Source organism: Otolemur garnettii, unplaced genomic scaffold, assembly GCF_000181295.1.
Source record: "Otolemur garnettii isolate 467f Iridium unplaced genomic scaffold, OtoGar3 scaffold00013, whole genome shotgun sequence".
Lineage (NCBI taxonomy): Eukaryota > Metazoa > Chordata > Mammalia > Primates > Galagidae > Otolemur > Otolemur garnettii.
In genome coordinates, this window is record NW_003852408.1 from 18,691,810 (window position 1) to 18,714,097 (window position 22,288).

General features: G+C 36.6%; 1 protein-coding gene across 4 annotated transcripts in view; it reads left to right on the forward strand.

The window, feature by feature from the left end:
• The first annotated feature begins 3,678 nt into the window (after window positions 1-3,678).
• Window positions 3,679-22,288, forward strand: part of IKZF2 (IKAROS family zinc finger 2) — a 154,256-nt gene continuing 135,646 nt past the window's right edge. For 2 of the 4 annotated variants that reach the window (XM_012802154.1, XM_012802153.1), the window contains exons 1-2: window positions 6,658-6,691; window positions 7,486-7,590. In XM_012802154.1, the coding sequence (XP_012657608.1) occupies window positions 6,658-6,691; window positions 7,486-7,590 (139 nt within the window). Of the gene's footprint in view, window positions 3,876-4,937; window positions 5,128-6,642; window positions 6,692-7,485; window positions 7,591-22,288 lie in introns of those variants that run through there. The other 2 variants (XM_003784978.1, XM_003784977.1) reach the window with 2 other exon arrangements.

The following is a 22,288-nucleotide window of genomic DNA, read 5'->3' on the forward strand; positions in this document are numbered from 1 at the left end:
CAAAACTTAAAAATATGGAGTTAATTCCATGAGCAAACAAAAATGAGATTTTATCCCAGTTCCTTTAAAGGGTACTTAAGGTCTTTTCATCTAAAATAGATAAAACAAACCATTTAAAGAAAACCAAACCTATTCTCTATACTGTACCTTTTAGCTACACTACCTCATAAAATTTTTCTTTTGCTAATTGCACTTAGTGTTTATACGATTAAACCTGTTGCATTCCTTAACAGTCACCCTGGTTCACAAATTGTCAGGTAATAATATGAAATCATTTGTTTATGAAACAGAGAGGCCACATAAGTGTTTTATTCAAAATTGTATTTTATATATAATTCTAACTACTTTACTATTTATATTTCTGAAATTTATAATATCTATCAAGCGGTTCTCATCCTTCATGTGGACCATAGGCCAGAGTTGACTAGTTAAGGATCCTTGTAATATGACTTATGAGGCAGAATCGGATCAAATTCTCATATCTTTGATCCAATCCTTTTTGTCCCTTGAAAATAGAGCTGAATACAAGAAACAAAGTTGGGTATGTAATTTTCTCTGTATTCGCTTAGTATATGTTAATTGAGGATCATCTTATACCAAACACTGCACAGTGCTAGTTCTGAGAAAACAATGATAAATAGGACATAATTCCTGCCCTTAAAAAGATCATAGTTTGGTGGAAAAGACAGATTTAATTTCAGAACTGAATACACAAATATTTACAAACTGTGTTAAGAAGGAAATATGCAAGGTGTTAACAAAGGAATTCATGCTTGGAAAGAGCAGTTTTGGAAGGACGAGGAAGAACCAGCTATGCAAAAACTAAATAGGGTGCGGCATTTTCTCCTCACCTTATCACCGCCTTCCCAACGTGAAAATTTAACTTTCCAACTGGATACAGTGGCCAAAGAATATGGTATTCCACTTTACTGGTGATATATTTTCACACATAGTACAGTTATATATGTGCTTTTAAAAATGTGTACAGTGTAGTTATGGCAAAGGACAGAAATAAATGCATCGTCTAACAACTATCAAAATACTGTCCAGAGAAATTTTTAACAGTGTGAATCAATACAGTTCACACAAGGGTTCTTTCCCATGAGAGGATTTCATTGTGAGTCTTAGTACCAGGACTACGGATTTCACAGGCAGGAAATAGAACACACAATCTTTAATATGAACACATAATCTCGACTTCGAGGAGATACATCACGATCTTCAAATGAGAAACAAGCATGACATGTTAAGAACTTTTGCCAAGATGGTCTAATTTTCACAGGTGTTCATGAGATCTTTGCAGTTCTAACATCTGGGATCCAATGCCTCCTGTCCAAATCTCCCCTTCATGGAGAGACAGGGTGCCGAATGTAAACTGTCTGAAGGCTTAGCCACTAGAGGGAGAAAGTGTGCCTCTGGCGACTGGGGAGCCAATAAAAGTCAACTCATGGAAAGGATAGGCTTTAGGGAGCTAAATTAAGCTCTAATCAACCACGAGTGAGAACTATTATCAACTCTGGTAGCTTTGGGGAACTTAAAGATGTGCTTTTAAGACTTCAGAATGGATTCTCTTTTAGCAAAGATTTGAATTGTTTGAACTATAAAGATATTTTATCTCAATTTTGAACATGTTTTAATTGCTCTTTTTTAAGGCGCTCCATAACTTTACAGGTATTTGAACGGTTAGATTCAGTTTCTAGGAAGGACTTGTGACAACTTAGTATGCTATCCTTTATATGTTAGGTATTTAGCTATTATGAACAGCACCCCAATTTTCTGAGGTAATTTAAGATTGAAATCTTTGCTGTCCATTGGAATGATTAGAATGACTTATGGGTTCTCTGTTCAGACTTCCCTGAGGAAGCCTTTAGGAAAACTAATTTTATTTAGGTTAACTGGAAGATGAGTTAAAAAAAAAAACAAAAAACTGCTTTTCCAACATTTAACTTTTGGGAATTGCACTTTCTTAAGATGGTCAGAAAGTTGTTGCAAGTCTGAGCCTAAAAGTTTTCTCCCCAATGAAAATTGGCTAATCTTGCTTGCTGTATGACAACAACTATTAACTTCTACAATTTAAAACATAGCATACTGTTACATAATACAATGCATGCAGCAGAATTCTGAAAAATAATTCAAGATTTAAATATGGTATTATACAATATATAGGTATACATTATTTAGTGTGTATCAATGTGAATAATACTTTCCCCACACCAAAATCTAAAGAAAAGACACTATCCCAAATTTTCCTCACATGGAGTGGTACATCATACACTTGATGATTTAATTTTCAATATATCATTTCTCTTTCTCCAGTAGATAAAAAAAAAAAAAAAAAAAAACACCTCAGCAACTATTTCTGGGATTCTTAAAGGAGTGGGAGGAGGACGGTGCCTGCTCCTACTCTTTCGGCATTGATTTTGCTCACAATCTGTGATATGGCTTCTCAGAAATGTTGTTTGGCAGTCTTGATACTTTCATGTGTTTTCAAACTTAAGCCACCCAGACTACACAGTTCACTATTTTCAGCTCCTTTCATTCTCCTTTTCCCTTTAATTATAGAAGTCTCTATCCCCTCTTTCTGCAAATGTGGTCAAGAAATATACTAAATGCTACTATCTGTTGAGAAAATACGCATTTTTCTCATGACGATGCATACATGTTCTTCCCAAATCAAGAAGCTGTGATTGATGATAACTGATAGGCAACACTTTCAGGGTAACAGCTTTTTGGACCCTCGTTCATTCCTTTGACTTTGAGAGACGCGGCACAAACTTGAGAGAGAAAAAGCAAGTGAACACTCTAATTTTAAACTTGCACCGTAAAGCACTTTCAAAATAGTAATGGTCGAGCCGCATCTCAGACCTGAGCCTCTTTCTCGGTCTGTTCCCGAGGTTCCCTCGAGCCTACTTTACGTCCTGGTCTGCGGGCGGTGTTTTTGGAAACTGCACCGCATAGTTTAGAGCGAAGCCGGAGTGGGGGGTGCGGGGGGTCCCTGCGCACACCCTGACTCGGGCCGGGACCCCCATTCCGGAGCTGTGCGCGGGGGGCGCGGGGACAGCCGTCCCCGTCCCTTCGCCCGGCCTCGCCGCAGAGCCCAGGTTGAAAGAAAACTTCACGCGGCCGAAATGAACCTCCCCTCACCGTTTCAGTCCTTCCTTCCCAGCCGGCAGAAAACGTGAGATTTATTAGGACACGGTAAAGAGAGGGGAGGGAGGGTCCCCGCGGCTCCCTGGGAGGCGGGTCACCTGGCCCCTCTGGGGGGCGGGGTCCGTGACCGGGGCCGCCGGGCGGGGGGCGACGCGGCCGGGCGCGCGGGTGGGCGCGAAATAGAGCGCGCGTCTCGGCGCCGCCGGGGCAGCACTTGTCCTGTAATCGATTGCCGAGCGCGCCGAGCGGCCGAGCGCGCAGCCACGCGCACACGCGCCCGCCAGCCCGCGCGCGCACGCTCCCACACACACACACGCACACACACACACAGGCGCTCAGGGCCCGCACACACGCACGCACGCGGGCGCGCACGCACGGCCGCCCGCCCCGCGCTCGGGGCCCCACATCCCGCCGCCACCGCCAGCCCGCCCTCCGCCCGCGGGCGTCTGCGCGAGCCCGGCCGGCGGGGGAGATGTGCTCCGGCTCCGCCGGATCGGTTTCTCGGGGTTTGACCAGCTGTCCCGGGCTAACCCTGCTCCTTGCTGAAGATGGAGGAAGTAAAAACAGGATTACCCTTAGCTACAGATCCACTGCCTTAGTTTCCACCACCTACTGCAGTGCACAAACACACGTTAGGCACAGGAAAGAAAGAAAGAGAGAGGACACATTAACAGTAAACACAAACAAAAGGGTGATGGGATTATTTTACTGCATGCACTGCTGAGGTAAATCTCCGCTTGGCTTTTGCGTGGTGAAGAACAGCTCTTGTTTTATTTGTCTTCTGATTCATAGATTATATATAAATATGTGTATGATTTGCAAAGGGGGGAGTGTTTTCAAAGTTAAGTGTAATTATATAGCATCTCGTTTTGCACTGTGATGTGATCAAATGACTTGTTGCTGTTAACCAGTGATAATAATATAGCTATTTTTCTCTGGGAGAGATGGATTGTGGTTATGATTAGGGAAATGATTTCTGTAAAGGACGCTCAGGGAATCGGGTTGAAGATGATGTCCTCTGCCTTAATTTATCGTCCCCTCCTTGTTATCTGTTTCTGGGATGTTAATCGATTAATCAGTTCTCATCTCTATAGCTGTCATGGATTTGGACTTGTTTTGCTTTGTTTTAACTTGAATTCCAAGAAGAAAGATTTGGTAGCGTGGAATAAATTCCAGCTGTCCAGATAGAAGGTAATATCCAGATCCTGTTGGAATTTAAAAAAAAAAAAAACTGGTATGACACATATAAAAAGGCAGCAGTTAAATCTCTTTGACAGGTTCAGTACGGGCTAAAGAGATGGAATTAAGATTTAATTTTTTTTTTTTCTTTTTTGCCAAGGGCCAGAAAACAGTCCTGTGAAGTTGGCCTAGGTTCCTTGCCGGGTTCTGCCTGACTGTCCCTCCCCTCTTACCCGCCCCCCCTTTTCTTTCAGTTTTCTTGTCTTAGCTTTTGGTCGATTCTTAAGGAACCGGTGGATCAAGTTTTTTCTCTTGTTAATCGCATTGCTGTAGCACTGACTGACCTCTCTCTCTCTCCTTTTTTTCCTCTTTCCTGAAAGTACGTGGTGCCATTCCTGAGTGACTTTTCCTACTAGACCATCCCAAAGGGACGAGGGGGAGGGGTGGAAGACGGAGGAGGAGGAGGAGGACGAGGAGGAGGAGAAGGGGGGTGTTCCTTCTCTACATTTCTTGGTTTTGTTTATCAGCCGATCTCTTTGCTGGATTTGGGCTTAGAATGACCCACCTGTAAAGTGCTTTTCCTTCCTCCTCGCCTTGAACTCTGCAGGGGGCTTGGCTTGGAGGGGGCAAGGGAGGGAAAGAGAGAAGGGGGAACACAAAAAACTTCTTTCTTTCTCCCTCCGTTTATCTTCAGCCCGACATTGTCACCTCCTCTTTGAGGGGTTAGAAGAAGCTGAGACCTCCCGACTGAGCTGGAAATGGTGATGAATCTTTTTTAATCAAAGGACAATTTCTTTTGTATGTACATTTCGTTTCTCTTTCTCCTTTTTCTTTTTCTATCTTTCTCTGAGGGTTAATAACCATTTCATTGATGGGGCAGACTTCTTTCGCTTCTCCCTGACGTTTCTTTCTAATGTGTGTGTGTTAAGTGTGTACATTTTTAAAGAGATAAACTCATTTGTGAAATATCCGAAGGAACTGCTCCCCTTTTAAACTTTACGGAACCCTTTCTTTAAAGCCTTATGTAATCATAATTTGAAAGAATTTGATAACAGTACAGCAGGTTGAAATTTAAGTGCTGTGTAGTGACTGAGTTGGGAATTTGATCTGATTATTCCATAAAGAAAGAAAGAAAGAAAAGTTTTTTGGGGGGGTAGGGAGGGTAGTGGTGAAGAAGGGGAGGGGAGGGAGAAGGGAAGTGGTTTTGGAGACAAGAAGTGAAGCTGCCTGTTTTCCAGTAAGTAATGGAGAAATTCCAGGAGCCAGGGCTAAATATACTTGGCGATCAATACAGAAATGGCTCATTGTGAATAATTTAGCTGCTGGTGCAGTGAGAGTTTTGAAACTAAAGGCAAAAAGGACCGAGGCCAAAGGAAAGTAAAAAAAAAAAAAAAGTAAAAATCTCCTCAGAACTTGTCAATTCTTAAACTTTTTCTTTCAAAAAGAATACAGTTAGATTATCGATCTTTTCATTATGTGAATCAAAGCTAGGGGGTGTCATTTCATACAATTTACTTTTGTTTCTGAGAATTAAGTTCTGTTTTGTGTCATTGGTGCATGAAATTAATTCCCCAAACTTAAAAAAAAAGTGATTCCCTCCTGCACAGCCGAAGTTTGTTTATGAAATTTTCAAAATCAGAATATATTATTAAGTAGGCAGGCATTTGTATCCAGCCATGGTCTGGCAGGAAATTAAGGTTACACCGAACAGGTGCTTACACAGGGCTTGGGTTAGGCGAAGATGTCAATACAAGTCAGGGAGTCGACCAATTGCTGCAGAAATCTTAGGAAAGATTTTTTGCAGAAAGTTTTTTGTTTTGTTTTGTTTTCTTATGTTTGTTTGTCCTCCCCCTCCCTATTAGAACATGATGAACCAACTTGCAACAATTGTGAATAGAGCTATCTGTATACTGGGGAAGTCCTCAAACTGCAGTGTGATTGTGGGAAGTAGTGAATGGTAAAATACTTAAATCCCAGTTAAAGCTGGCACATTTGATTTGTAGCCCCCTCCGCGCCCCCCCCCCCGCCCTTTGCTCTTTAAACTAAGTAAATTTTGATTAAGAGAGTCATTACTGTAGCCCATCTCACAGCACACTTATCTTTCGTATCCTATCTCCAGCAGGAATCAGATCATTTGCAGAAAGAGTTCAGTGGCTTGCAAATGAGCACATACAGTACACTGTAGTATGTTTCTTGGACACAGGTTGCAGCAGCAACATGGACTAGCTGCTTGGAGCTTCACATAAGTTAAGAATTTAATGGCAGATACTGAAAGGAATCATTGTGTTAAGGGCATAATCTTTTGTTTTGCAGCACTGCACTTTGACTATGGAAACAGAGGCTATTGATGGCTATATAACGTGTGAGTATTCATTTTCATTAATTTGTTATTAGTCATAAAGTTATCTTTGTATTACCTGTGTTTTAATTCCTGAATTATAAGACATTTGTTAAGAATTGGGTACTCTAATCTGCTTACAATTTCACCTTTAAATGAGTTTGAGAAAATAACAGCACAGAAGTGAAATAAGAAGGAAGTACAAAAATATACTTACTACTAAGTGAAGGATAATATTTAAATCAGTAGTAGCTTACTATTTGATTTTTTTTCATTGACTCTAAGTTTAGAAAAGGTCAAGTTACATATATGTCTACTAAATATGGTGTGTATGAAGTATTTACTACTCTTTAACCTATTTTTTCAGACATAATGTAAAAGAAAATTAACTTCCTGGAAGTTGACATTTTTTTTTTTTTTTTTAGGAAACTCTCTTTTAAGACATTTCTCTTATAGACCACTCCTGATAGCCATACCATTATAAATCCTATATGCTTAAAAATTAAATTAAATGTTAAAAGACTTTCTTTTTTTAAACTAAAAGATACTTTGGAAATCAGTTACTTCGTTTCCCCTTATTTTACACTTAAGACTATTAGGATAACAAAGTTTCATTTTTTTATTCTTGTGGGCTAATGTGACTTTTCATCATTTTATTCACTTACTATATATTTCTAAATGATATTTCCTTTCAGGGAAAAAATATGTTCTCTTACAATTTCAAGTCTATGCATGCCATTTCATGTATGAAGCAAAGTTAGTGGTTAGATTTTATATGACAAGAATAGAGACCAAAAGATTTTATTTTGTGAAAACAGGTGACAATGAGCTTTCACCTGAAAGGGAACACTCCAATATGGCAATTGACCTCACCTCAAGCACACCCAATGGACAGCATGCCTCACCAAGTCACATGACAAGCAGTAAGTCTTCGTTTTATGATTTTCTTTTTTCTATTTCTCTAGTGACAGACTTGAATTTGTTAGGTCTGTGGGGTCCGCTCACATTGTGGTGTAGCTCCTGCTATAGATTTTGTTAAAGAAAGAACAACACAGATTTATTCCTGTTCGTTCTAATATCATAAAACATGAGCCTGCTTACTAGTCTGAACTATCCCAAGGTGGCATTTGGGAGCTGGTGCTTACCTGTATCAGGTAAGAAAGGTTAGAATTTGCTGGTTACTGTTTTGACTTGCCAGGTTTATGACTAAATTTTTTGTTGTTGTTGGATTAAAAGTATGGAAATATCACTTTCAGAGGATGCTTCCCAGTGAAAAAATAAAATAATTTTATATTGCCTTGGTACAAAGCTAAACTGTCGGTGGGAGAATTGCAGTGTTACTTTTTTTTTTTTTTTTTTAAAACTTAAAGTTTCTCTACCAAATTGTTAGAAGTGTAATTGATAAAATATTCAACTCATTTACATCCATTCCTCTAAAGAAGTTGAAAGCACTTTGTTTGTTTTAGAATTTCCAGAGAAGAACTGAGAAAATTTAGAAGGCTGTTTTGAACTTGTAGGAATAGACAGCTTTTGCTACTGTTTTTGCTAAAGGGTCATTCATTGATTTGATATGGTACACATTGTTTTTGTGTAATAAAAAAGCACCTTGTATGCTGTCAGTGACAGAAGACAAAATAGTTTTATTTATTGAGAATATGTCAGGCTTTCTTTTAATTGTAATGTTTTATTAGTTTAGTTATCAAGTGCAAGTGCTTTATGAGTCTTACTCAAAAGTAATTTGAAATCTCGTTTCTCTTATAATTTTGAGATGTATTATATTCTTTTGTGGAAAGGACGTCTGATTTATATGTAACTATAATTTGATTTTTAAGTATTCTGTTTGAGTGATATGTGAAAGACAGACATTTTCTTTCCTTTTCTTCCCCCAAAGATTTAATAACTAAAGAAAAGGAAATCATCTACTTAATTATGAGCATATTTGAAAGTTAATTCTTATTATTCAGAGAAAACAAACTTTTTCTTTTCACATCTCTTGTAAAACTTAGGTTATTATAAATCTACAGACTTTGTTATTAATAAAGACTACTGAATTATAAGAAAAATGTATAGAATATCATTGAATATACTTTGTAGTTCATTAACTTTGTAATTTTGGCTGTTGACTTGAAGTTAAAATTGAACTGTTTGAATTTATTTATTTGATAATTTCTTTTTACTAATGGGGAGAACGTCCTAACAAAATTTCATTCTGGAAGGATTTCTTGAAATTTCTTTATCTTTTATAAAGGAAGACTAATAAAGTTAGGTAGTAAGTGAATACTAAATTATAGTGGTAATCTTTTATAGTGGATCTTTTGTATTAATTTAATTTTTTACTGGTTGATTTGATAAAAGTTATGCTACGACTGCAGTATGGGCAATAGAACTTTTACATTTCAACACTACTGTTACTCATTCTTTGGTAGAATATGTTTTTGTTTCTCAGATAACTTTCACATAATGTCCCGAAGAATAAAGATAGATTATATGCAGTTCCTGTTAGTTAAACAGTTAGCTTCTGGCTTTAGAAACAGTGAATATATGGGGTAGATAGTAACTGTTCACCGGAAATTTAACTGTCATCTTCTTGCTACCACCAGAACATGAGCACGAAAATGCTTGTTTACTGGTTAATTTGCTCCTTTATTTGTGAATTTGATTCTGATTTTTTAAGTACAGTACTTGTGTTCAAATAACAGTGTGGCGCGTAGGCATGATCAATTTGAACAAGTAAGAACTGTGCTCTTAACGTTGGAGCTTTTCTCACCCAACAATAGTAAACTTATGTTTGGTAAAGAGATTTTTTTTTTCCCCATTTACTAGCCTGTAGCAATTCCATGTTAGTACAGTTTTTGGCTAAGCTGCACGTGTTTTCAGGTTCTTTTCCAAAGAGTTGTAGGTTAAATATTTTGGCTCTCACTTCGGAGCTGTGTGTTGCATCCTTTACGTAGCCTCTATTTACAGTATCTAGGTTACCCACTTAGGTGTAGATGGAGAAGATACCCATTTTTCCTCTCTGTTAGATCTAAGAGAATATCAGCATTTTAGATTGCCAAAGCAAATAGTGGTAGAGAGGGACTCTTGTCTATTAATTAGAGCAAGAGACCTAGAATCAGCCGCTCAGAGATGTTTGTTGGTGACTTGAAATCATTTTTATGTTGTGTGGACTGTCAAATCATTCTGTCTGAGTTCACTTGTTTTCCTAAATCCCTTTACATGCATTGCTGACTTTGTCCAATGAAACTAACTTACCCTTTTTTTCTTGCTTTTTAAAATATCATCAAATATACTTCCTGGAGGGCTGCTGCTCCCCCAAACAATTGAAATTTTGATTGAAAGGCTTGAAGTTCAAAGTAAATGTGAAAACCTTCATGATAGAATAAGATAGCTTCCAGCAACTGGAAGGAGAGGATGGGAATATATGTGTAAGGGGGAAAAAGTTATTTTTAAGCACTTTAGAAAAAAAAAAAGTGAATCCTTTTGTTTTTATAAAATAGCTGACCTTATGACCATAAAAAGTATCAATGAAGTGTGATAGCCCACTTATTTTGGCTTTAGGAAAGTGGCCAGTACTACTGTAACGTCCTAGTCATTTGTTTAGGTTATTTGGTGACTATTCTAAGATGAAGGGTATCTGTAAAACTTGATGCCAGCTATTGTATAAAAAATAATGACAGCAGCTATCATTATTTGACAGTGCTAGAAGAGAGCACCGGCGACTTGGGAGAGATCTAAAAATGTTATAATGCCTGACAGTTTTTTGTTTTAAAATTCAGCATGTAAGATAATCTTCAAAAAAAGTAAGAGGCATTATATCCTAACATGTTATTATGACTGCTTCCTGTGTTTTAAAATGAATTATCTTAGAGAACTTTAATATTCTTTTTTTGTGGAATAAGGATCTCTTTGATAAGAAAATGGGCATTGTTGCCTGAGATCATTAGTGTACATATTGAGTCTGCTGACAATCTTCGGTGTCAGGGATGACAGTGTGTGCCTTGATGGCTACTGGAAATACACAGTGTTAAGTGATTTTAAAAATAGAATTTGGATGTTAAGAATCTGAGACAGACAACTCAGACAGAACAATATAAAAATAATTTACATTGTATTTCGGCCCATTAGATGAAACTTTGTGATTCCCACTGTTTCTGGGTTAGCTCATTTCCAATTCTTGCCTAGTTGCTTCAGTATCAGTTTCAAACTATTCTACACCTGCAGCTGACTGTATTGGAAAATTTTTAAGGTTCAAAAATTTGTAATTAATCCTATTTTTCTTATCTGTTTTTATAATGCCAGTAAGTAAATTTACATTTCAGATAGTTATGTAAATGGTGTGATAATATATCACGACACAAAATTTGTCTCTATTACTTTAAAACCCTTCAGTGGATCAACTGTGCTGTCAATACTATTTATCAGTCAGTTTGATATCCAGGTAGCATGGATGGAATTGGAAGAAGTTGTACATCTAGTTTTACAAGGCTCTGACTAATAACCAGGTCAGGGAATCTAGTTTATTCTTTTCAGAGTGCTTCACATTCATTTTTTTCTTAGCCAGTTTCCATTTTTAGAACCTAGTGAAGCAGAAGTATATTGTGATTTATACTTTTCATATGTGGAAATTGATTGACCTCTTGGGTTGCTTAGCAGAGAGGTGAACTTATCAGGATTGGGACATAAAACTGTGATATTACATTGTGGGTTAGTTGGATAACTGGTGTCTCTACAATGTCATCCTCTCAGAGTCTTGGCCATGTCCAATATTGACCCATGTTTTAGTGACAAAAATAGTATTACAGAAATAGAAAAGTGTTATTATGAGGGTGGAGTAGTATCAGATAATCTTGTCAAGTGTTGTGTTCCAGTACACTTTTTGAAATACAGCCTATAATGTGGGATTCAAGAGCTTTCTGAGTCGTCTTCCATAGCTTAGTTTGGCAGTCACCCTTGGTTGGATTTCCATAGGACACACCCAATATAACACAAGATAGGCTTGATGTAAAATCCTGCTCTGTTTTGAATCATAGTACTTAGGTGTGTACTTATGTACAAATGTAAGAGAGATATACATTGCACCTTATATTTAGTTCTTATTAGAAAAAAAATTTTAAGTTCTGATTTAATTTCCTTATTGTTATCAGAGGTATGTATTATGACTATGTACCAATTTTTTTTTTTAGGGCTGGGAAAAAGAAACTAGAAGAGATATATATTTTGCAATTAACAGCAAAAATGCTGGGGAGGGGTGTGTCTCATGTTTTCCCCAGTGTGCCCCCCCTAACTTTTTGGGCTGTTTTGTAGTTGAGATTTAAGCTCTTTGAAAAATAAAACAACTTGCTGGGTGCAGTGGCTCACACCTGTAATCCTAGAACTTTTGGAGGCTGAGGTGGGGGGATTGGTTGAGACCAGGAATCAGAGACCAGTTTGAACAAGAGCTAGACCCTGTCTCTACCAAAAATAGAAAATTTAGCTGGACGTGGTGTCATACCCCTATAGTTCCAGCTACTCAGGAGGCTGAGGCAAGACAGTTGCTGTCTTGCTTGAACCCAGGAGTTTGTGGTTGCAGTGAGCTACGTTCCACCTGTTATGAAGCCCTGTTCTAGCCCAGGCAACAGAGTGAGATGTTGTCTCAAAACAAACAAACAAACAAACAAATAAAAACAACTTACTGTAGAAAGACTATCTTTATTCCTTCTATCTTTGTCTAAATCTGTCTTTCCCACTGGAAGTACATTTTTCAAATGTAACAGCATTGATTATGTTCTCTTGGGAGTCTTCTTATAAGCCCTAATGAATTTAGATCTCTAGGTCCCATGCTCTTCCTAGTTTTTGATAAATTGATATAATTTGAATGTTAAAATGCTCATATATTTTGATTTTATGATATTCTGATATCATAGCAGGGTCACAGTCCTAAAATGAGATAGAATTTGTTGATAGAATTTATTTTTTTACTTCATACCTGTTTATACCAAATGTACTGATTATTCTGGTGGTATTTTCCTATTGTGAGCTAATTGAGAGTGTATATCTCTTTTTTGATACAGATAACCCCTGTTTAGGAACCATGTCTCTTATTATAGATGTTGCGATCACAGCCGGAGTGAGAGAAGGTAGAGGAGTGTGATCTGTGGAGTGAACCCAGGCTAGCCAGCCCTGTGCCAGATGGTTTTCCTGTGTTTTACTTAGTCTCCACGGCAGTTCTGTGAGGAGTAAGCGATTACTCCCATTTTATAACACATAAAATTGAGGCTCAAAAGCAGTCGATTATCAGTCATTAAAATAAGGATTTGGAGTTATACTGGCCTGGAATTCCTGCTTTGCCCCTAATTTGCTGTGTTACTTCTTATCTCAGAGTTCCAGTGTCCTTATCTGTAGAATATGGATAAGCAATGCCTGTTCCAGTGGACTGTTGTGAGGTTTAAATAAAGTAATTTCTGGCACATGCTAAGATTCAATAAATACTCACGATTGATATTACTCACAAGAATGAAGTTTCTTTTTCTTGGATCTACGACTCATACAGAAAACTTTGTTTTCAAATCCAGTTCTGTTTGAAATCTGGGTCTTGTACTCTATTGTGTTTACTGTATAAGCCCATGGGTCAGAGATAGGGTTTTCTGATAATTTAAGGCAAAATTGAGGGAAAAAAGTCTGTTGTTTAAGGTATCTATGCAGATTTTGGGTAAGAAGAACTAAATTCGTCTGTATGTCAAAATTTTTTTATTGAGTTTTATGTTTCTCAGTACAGCTTTGTGCTTTTCATTTTATGAAAACAGGATCCCTGGTTATTCTCGGTGCTCTAGAGACATTGGTTGTTGTGAATGGAAAAAGAAAAAGTCCTCTTAATAGAGTAAAATATTCTGTAGAGAATCAATTCTTACTTTGAGAGTCCCCATCTAAAACTTAACCTCGTTTGAAGCTTCTGGTAGTAACATAAATTCTCACTGGATAATACCTAATCACATTGTAGACCTAATTGTTAACCATACATTTTAGGGATAGTGGTTCAGGTTTTAAATTTGAAGCTTAAAATATAACTGTCAGTTATAGGCATTTGACATCTCGCTGTGTAATTCTAGTTGATTAAGTCAACAGTCGTTTGTGGGCTCCCTTCTTTGTGCCAGGTACTGCAAGGTGAATCCAATGGTGAATAAATAGTACAGCATCCTTGTACTCTAGAGTACACACTCTCACACTCTTGTGAGGAAGACAGAATCTAAATAGGATATCACACTGTAGTAAGCTCAGGGTCTTGATTATTATGGGGGATGAGAGGTGGTGCTAGTTTGGAAAGATTTCCTAGAGGGAGAGGCTGCTGAAGCTGAGACTTACTAAATGAATAAGATTTATGAGAGAAGTGGTGGCTTTTCAGTAAATGATGCACCCTCAATGAGAAGTGAGAAATAACATGCAGTATTCTGGGAAATACAAGCAGATTGGTATTTCTAGAATGTAAAGTTGGCATCTAGAAATTTAAGTCCAGAGATGACTTTGGAACATTAATCAGGGCAAGATAATAGAATACCTTGTATGAGAGGAAACTCGACTTTCATTTTCGAGAGAGCCAAAGGTTTCCAGAAAGTAAATGACTTCGGTCTTTTGATTGACATGGATCACATTGGCTGTAGTGTGGGGGAAAGATCGTGGATGGGGCCATTGTAGAGGCAGGGAAATCTCTTAACAGGCTGTTGGAATGGTTGAGGGAGACGTCATGAAAGCTAGTAGTGGTGGGGCTAGAAAGGCAGGATCTAGGTAATATTTAGCAGCTTAACATGGGCAGGACTTAGGTTGTCAAGTTAAGGAGAGAAGAGAGTTAAGGATGATGGTCCCTAAATTACTGGATAGGTGGTGGTAGGTTCCATCAGTGAAGATGGGAAATATTGGAATAGGTTTCCAGGTCAAGATTTGTTTACTTTAATTCTGGATACAGGTATGAAGCACATGTAGGGCAGAATTTGGGAAGGAATAGCAATCTGGCAAGTGGATGGGTTAGACTGAAGTGTGAATTTTCCTAATTAGTAAAAACTAATATGTAGCTTCTGGTTTGGTTACTTTGCTCTTGTATTAATTTAACAATAATTTAATAGAATATTTCTTATAAATTTATCCCTAAGTAATTCTCAGCATTTGATCAGTGGCCTAATTTCCCCAATTGCCCCATTAAATCACAATTCTATATTGAACTATGTGAGTACATGCTTTAATAAACAGTTTGCTTAATAGAATCCTTTTGTGCTATTCTCAGAAGTTGAATGTAATAGGCTTACTGGTTTTCCAAAAAAATTCTTTAGCCTTTTGTGGTATATTTAATACTTTAACTTCTATGGTAACATGTTTTTTTTAAAAACCGAAGTCTAATGTATGCCATATGCTTCAGTCTTCAGTTTTTAACCTTTTTCTTTATAAATAAATATGTAATTTAGAATATATGAAGTTTGTTAGTAAATTCTGGTCAGTTCTGCCACTTTCATAGCTAAGGATTTAATATCTTTCAGAGCCTTTTTGAAGACTTTGAGATAAATTTGCAGATATATTCTTTTAAAATGACTTGGTACATACTTGATTTTAAAAATATATATAATACTGTGTCCCTTGGGATAAAGATACCTGGAGAAAGTGTGGCATAGAGAACATCTTAATTAACATACTTACTGTTCTAATATATCTGTTACAGAATTCTATCTTAAAACTGTAAGCTTTGATTACCCAAGACACCATGGAATTCCAAATGAATGTTAATGATGGATATAATTCTTGTGAGATTGCCTGTGTGTGGAAATTTATAACTCTTTAGAGAGCTGTTTTTCATCTTTCAATCATTGATCCGACAAACATTTATTAAGCACTTACTTTGTGTGATGCACTGATCATACTGTGGCGCGAAAAACGGGTTTGGGGTATTTTTTAGAGAAGGGTGTTATCTGCCAGGGTTCAAATGAATTGATACTTTGTTTGAGAAAGTAATGCTGCGTTTTCATTTAAAAGTAAATGAGTGTGATGTGCTCAGCATGATTTATATCTGGTATAGCTGAGAAAATTGCTTTACCCCCTGTTTTGAATAAGTCCTGGAGGTGAAGCAGTACAGAAGGGCAACCAGCCACTTAGATAGGTTCCCACAGGATAACATTTCCCAACAAAAAAGTTCTTTTTTTTTTTGAGACAAGGCAACAATGCTCTGTTGCCTGGAGTACAGTGCATGATCATAGCTCTTTGTACACTCAAAGTTATGGGTTTGTCTCAGCCTCCCAAGTAGCTGATATGCACCACTATGCCTAGCTAATTTTTTATTTTTCATAGAATTGGGGTCTTGCTATGTTGTCCAGGCCAGTCTAAAACTCTTGGCTTCAAGAGATCCTCCCAAAATTCTGGGAATACAGGTGTGAGCCCCTATGCCTCACCCACAATTTTTTTTTATAGTACAGATTTAACTCACGCTTGCAAGTTCCAAAGCTGATTTGTGGCACACTTAGTGTGTATTCCTATTTCAGGGTTGAGTCACATTAGATGAATTTATGAAATTAATATTTAAAATCAGAATACCGATTTATGTCTATACCTTGATTAGAAATAAAACAAACAGAAATCCCAACCAAGGAACGTAGGATCTGGATCACCCTAGTTGGCTTGACCAGATCTTTTTTGTTGTTGTTATCTGACCTATATGGGTAATCAGTGAAGGTCATTTAGTGAGCAAAGAATCTGAACAAAAGGTGTTGGTTATATAATTCTAATGTTTAATGGCTTCAGACTAAAATAACCTAATATATTCAGTATCACAATAGAGATAGCATTGTCATTCAGACCATTATGGTTGAAGTCCTTCATCCCATTCTTTTTCCCTTGAATAAACATGGATTTAGATTCCCTAGATCTAGGTGCAGCCAAGATACTCTGTCCTTTTTTCCCCCTTGGCTTCCTTTGCGAAATCCCTCAGATTTAGTCTTTAACCTACATTAATACATATAATCAAGTTACAGCTAATTCTTTTTGGCCTGGCATTCGTTCATTTTCTTTTATGTGATTATATTTCTGCTTTAATTTATTTCTGCTTTAATTTATAAAATGTTGATTTTATAGCTTATTTATGAAGACAGTCTCATAATATCTATAAAGGATACCTCAACTGCTGTTGCCATAAATTCAGACTTCCATTCATAGAAATGTTGACACATGATGTGGTTAGCAGTTTAAGACATCTTAATATTTATTTTAGACAATGATGGAAAATAGCACTGCCCCGTGAGAAAGACACTCTAAGTTAACTGGAGATCTAAATGAGCTTACAGTTCATAAGGCAGAAGGAAGAAAACATCGTACCATATTTCATGAAATCATTGAAGTTATGTGACCTCAGCAAATGAGATTTCATAGCAAAACTATAGTATTTCATGTTAGTTAATAGGAAAGCCATCTTAACTACTGAGTGTAAATTAAAGATTGTTTTTCAAAACATATAGCTTTGTTTAGGGGCCACACACTGTGTACAAAGACATTAGTCTGAGATTTTCTGGATATGAGTCTTTAAGAACAATGGCCATAGCTCATTTATCTCTTCATCCCCAAAAACAGTAAATACTTGTTGAAGGAGCCATTTATGATTAGAATATTGCATATGTCTATTTAAATGAAGTACTTCTGACTTATTTGAAGAATTCAGAAACTTGATTTATTAATCATTGAAATAATCCTAAAATCCTAATTTATTTATGAATTTCTCTGGTTGTATATTATTTTTTATAATGTCTTCCTCTAAAATAGTTTTTATAATCTTCAAATCAGTCCCCAAAAGATGACATCTAAGGTTCTAAAGAGCTTTTAAGTTTTCTGATTTTTATACAACCATGTTTAGTGAAAGCCAGCTTCACGTAAATGTTTCCATGAAATCGTCATCTTCATTACGACTGCTACTATCTTTACATGGCGTATTTAGAATTAGGATCGAATTCCATACACTTGTAATTTTAAAGCCAGTCCGCTATCACTTATCTGAACTAGTGTTTAGTAGCATGTACAAGATGGGATGCTTCAGTTCACTTTTCTTATGCACTCCAGATATTTTGAGGAGCATATAATTAATCAGTGTAAAGTCACATTCTAATAAATTAACATTCTGGGTGTCTGCACCTTTGACGTTTTTGTCATTGCTCTCATTATCATCGAAGCTGTAGTTCTCCTTACCCCTGACTATGTCAGCTCTACCTACTTCTTCCTAAGACAATGTGCAGGGCTTGATCATATTTTGAAGTCCTGGGGTCCTACATTGCTGTGTTGCGGTTGTATTAACATTGAGAACTTCTGGTTGAGTTCTATTATAAAAAGACATCATTCCTTCTCCGACCACATTAAACATTTTCTGTTACAGCCATTTTCGTAACGGTTCTTAGTTTTTTTACTTGCTGCATACATGTTTTATCAAATAATATTCACATGTGGAAGTACATTTCTTTTCTGATATATGTGTTATAGGTCTTTTAACCAGACTTATGTCAATATCTTTATTATTCAGGTGGTCTGATGTAGATTGCTTTTTTTTTTCAATACATTCATTATCATTCAGATTGGAAAATGTCATGTCCGTAGTATTAGGGCATGTTTAATTCCTGATTTAAAAGGTCCATTAATTTCTATTAGAAATTATTGCTCAGATCATCATCTGAAGCTTGGAAATTGGGGTGTTTTTTTCTTCTTTTTTTTTTATTAAATGATAGCTGTATAGATTAATGCAAACACGGGGTACAGTGTAGTGTTTTCATATACAATTTGAAATACTTTCATCAAGCTGGTTAACATAGACTTCATGTCATTTGCTTAGTTATTGTGGGAAATTGGGGTGTTTAAGAATTTTTAGGTACTAGAAATAGGTAGGCAGCCCTAATCATTTTGGAATACTGCTTCTCAATTATAAACACTGATTGCAATAGAGTATTTGGGAATGTAAAATAAATTCTATGACATTGTTAAACTTTGATATTTGAAAGCATCAATAGATTTTGTCTGGACATAACTGAAAAGTAGAAAAAAGAAACAGATATCTTCTGCAAGTGTGCTGTTTTTAAACTTTCAAAGCATGACTTTACACAGTGCCATCTGTCTGAATTATGACAAATTAGTGACCTAATGACAGTTTTCAGATTCAATTTTTGGAAATAAAAACAAACAAAAAAGAGACACTGCCTGTGCTCCAGCAAAACAAAATTTAAAATAAATTATTTTTACACAAATTATCACAATGAGGCTGTTTGTATAACTTTTTTTTTTTTTTTTTAAGAATTAGAGTAGTTTTAGTTCTACGGTTTGAATATAATAGCTGGTAACAATTTTGAAGAGTTTTTTTAAGTGTATCAGAGAAACTAATTGATTAACTAGGCAATTGGTTTCATTCAACTGTATGTATAACATAATGAATGCCATTTATATTTTTGAGAACAGGTATGAGTGCGCGCGTGGGTATGTGCACGTGTGTGAATGCGAAGGATAAGAACAAGAAGGAAACGTGGGAACTGTTAATATAGTTTACTCTGGATATGTGGAGTGCATAGGGCATTTTATCTTTTATTCTAAATTGTTCTGCACTCTCTGGATCTCTTATAAGGAATGAATTCATATATTATAATTTAAGAAAAGGACAAATGAATTCAGTCAGCCATCTTCTCAGAGAAATAAAGAATGGAGCTGTTCTACAAGAGAGTTGGTAATAAGTCTGATCATGTAGACTTAATCTTGAAATTTCAGTGAAATTTTAGATTTATGAAAATGGTCAACTGTGATTGAATAATAAATACTGACGTCTGGGTTCTCCTATCTTCAGATGTATTGAATACTATTTTAGATTTAGTTCCGAAGATAAGGTATTTAGTCAGTTGCTGTAATACCGTGGGATTTCTAAATAATGTTATTTATGTGGACTTATTTTTTCTGAGTCATAGTCATTCATAGCATAAGATGCTGTAAACCAAATAATATGCACATAAACGTGAAAATGATTTCTGTCAATGGCAAGGAGGCATTGTAACATATGATGGCAAAATAAATTTGAGTAGAATGAGTTAAAACTTACATTTTCTAAAGTTGACTTTTAGAAAAGAGCCTTTGTCTCTTTTCATATTCATTGATTTAAAACTTCACTGAGTGTTCTTAATTTTTGACTTTAAAACTTTCAAAGAGAAAGTGTATTTAGCAAGACAACTGGTATGTGGCTAACAGGAGTAAGACCCCTGAAAATAACTTGAGGTATATGAAAAGAAAGAAGAGGGTTGTGAAGTACAAAGAACGCAGATGAGATATAGCTGAAGAAGAAAACTAAGATAGTGGATCCAGAAGTGAGGGACAAGCCGCAGACTCCAGTGGAGCTAATAGAGCTATTAAAGAAAGAATAGAACAAATGAAAAATAGGAACTTTTCTTCCTTTTTGTCCTTCCTTCAGAAAATATAAATAAAGAGAAATCAGAATTTATAATTTAATCAAAGAAGAAACCTGATTTAATGACAAGGACTATGGCGGTAAGATGAAAATGTTTTGAAGGCTGGGCTCGGTGGCTCATGCCTGTAATCCTAGAACTCTGGGAGGCCAAGGCAAGTGGCTGGCCTGAGCTCAGGAGTTGGAGACCAGCCTGAGCAAGAGTGAGACCCCATCTCTAAAAATAGCCGGGCATTGTGGCGGGTGCCTATAGTCTTAGCTAATCGGGAAGCTAAGACAAGAGAATCACTTGAGCTCAAGAGTTGGAGGTTGCTGTGAGTTGTGATACCACGGCATTCTCCTAAGGGTGACAAAGTGAGACTCTGTCTCAAAAGAAAAAAAAAATGTCCTTTTGGTAAAATGATTTTTTTTTTCTTCTGAGTAGATGCCCAGTAGTGGGATTGCAGGATCGAATGGAAGGTCTAGTTTAAGTTCTTTAAGGATTCATCATACTTCCTTCTAAAAAAGTTGTATTAGTTTGCAGGCCCACCAGTAGTATAAAAGTCTCCCCTTCTCTCCACATCCATGCCAACATCTGTAGCTTTGAGATTTTGTGATGTAGGCCATTCACTCTGGGGTTAGGTAATATATTGGGGTAGTTTTGATTTGCATTTCTCGGATAATTAGGGATGGTGAGCATTTTTTTCATATGTTTATTAGCCATTCATATATCTTCTTTAGAGAAGGAAGGTTCTATACGTCTCTCTTGCCCATTGATATAAGGGATTGTTTACTTTTTTTCATGTTGATTAATGTGAGTTCTCTGTAGATCCTAGTTATCAAGCTTTTGTCTGATTCATAATTTGCAAATATCTTTTCCCATTCTGATGGTTGTCCGTTTGCTTTCTTTGTTGCCTCCTTAGCTGTATAGAAGCTATTCAATTTAATTAGGTCCCACTTGTTTAGTTTTGTTGTTGCAATTGCCACTAAAGTCTTCTTCATAAAGTCTTTCCCCAGTATGATAACTTCAAGTGTATTCCCTACAGTTTCTTCAAGGATTTTTATTGTTTTATGCCTTAGATTTAGATTATTTATATATCTTGAATCAATTTTAGTGAGTGGAGAAAGGTGCAGGTCCAGTTTCAGTCTTTTACATGTGGTTATACAGTTCTCCCAGCATCATTTATTGAATAAGGATTCTTTCCCCCAGTGTATATTCTTGTTTGGTTTATCAAAGATTAGGTGGCTGTAAGATATTCGTTTCATTTCATGGTTTTCTGTTCGGTTCCTGATGTCTATGTCTCTATTTTTGTGCCAATACCATGTTGTTTTGATCACAATGGCCTAGTAGTACAGCCTAAAGTCTTGTAGGCTGATGCTCCCTGCTTTGTTTTTATTACTAAGAATTGCCTTGGTTATATGGAGTTTCTTCTGGTTCCATACAAAGCGAAGAATTTTTTTTCCCCAAATATTGAAAGTATGATGATGGTACTTTAATAGGGATTGCATTGAATCTGTAGATTGCTTTGGGAAGTGTAGACATTTTAACAATGTTGATTATTCCCAGCTGTGAGCATGGTATGTTCTTCTATTTGTCAATATCTTCTGTTATTTCTTTTCTTAAGCTTTCGCAATTTTCTTTATAGAGGTTCTTCACCTCTTTAGTTAGGTATATTCCTAGGTATTTCATTTTCTTTAAAGCTACTATGAAGGGAATTGTGTCCTTGATTAAGCTTCTCACCTTGGTTGTTATTGGCATATACTGAGGCTTCTGATTTGTGGACATTGTTTTATATCTTGAGACATTACTGTGTTTTAGCCTGAGGACATTTGCACTAGACTGTTTATCACAGCTCAATTTACAATTGCCAAACTGTGGAAACAGCCTAAATGCCCACTAACCCAGATTAAGAAGATGTGGTATATGTATAGCATGGAGTACTATGCAGCCACCAAAAAGATGGAGACTTTACATCTTTTGTATTAACCTGGATGGAGTTGAATCACATTCTTCTTAATAAAGCATCACAAGAATGGAGAAGCAAGAATCCAATGTACTCAATTCTGATATGAGGACAGTTGATGACCTAGTACATGGTGGGGGGTGGGGGAATAGGAGAGTGGAAAGAGGGAATAAGGGGGGGTTGGGGGAGTCACACACTTTTTGGAGGCGGGATAATAATTATAAGAGGGACTTTATATAACTAATGCAATCAGTG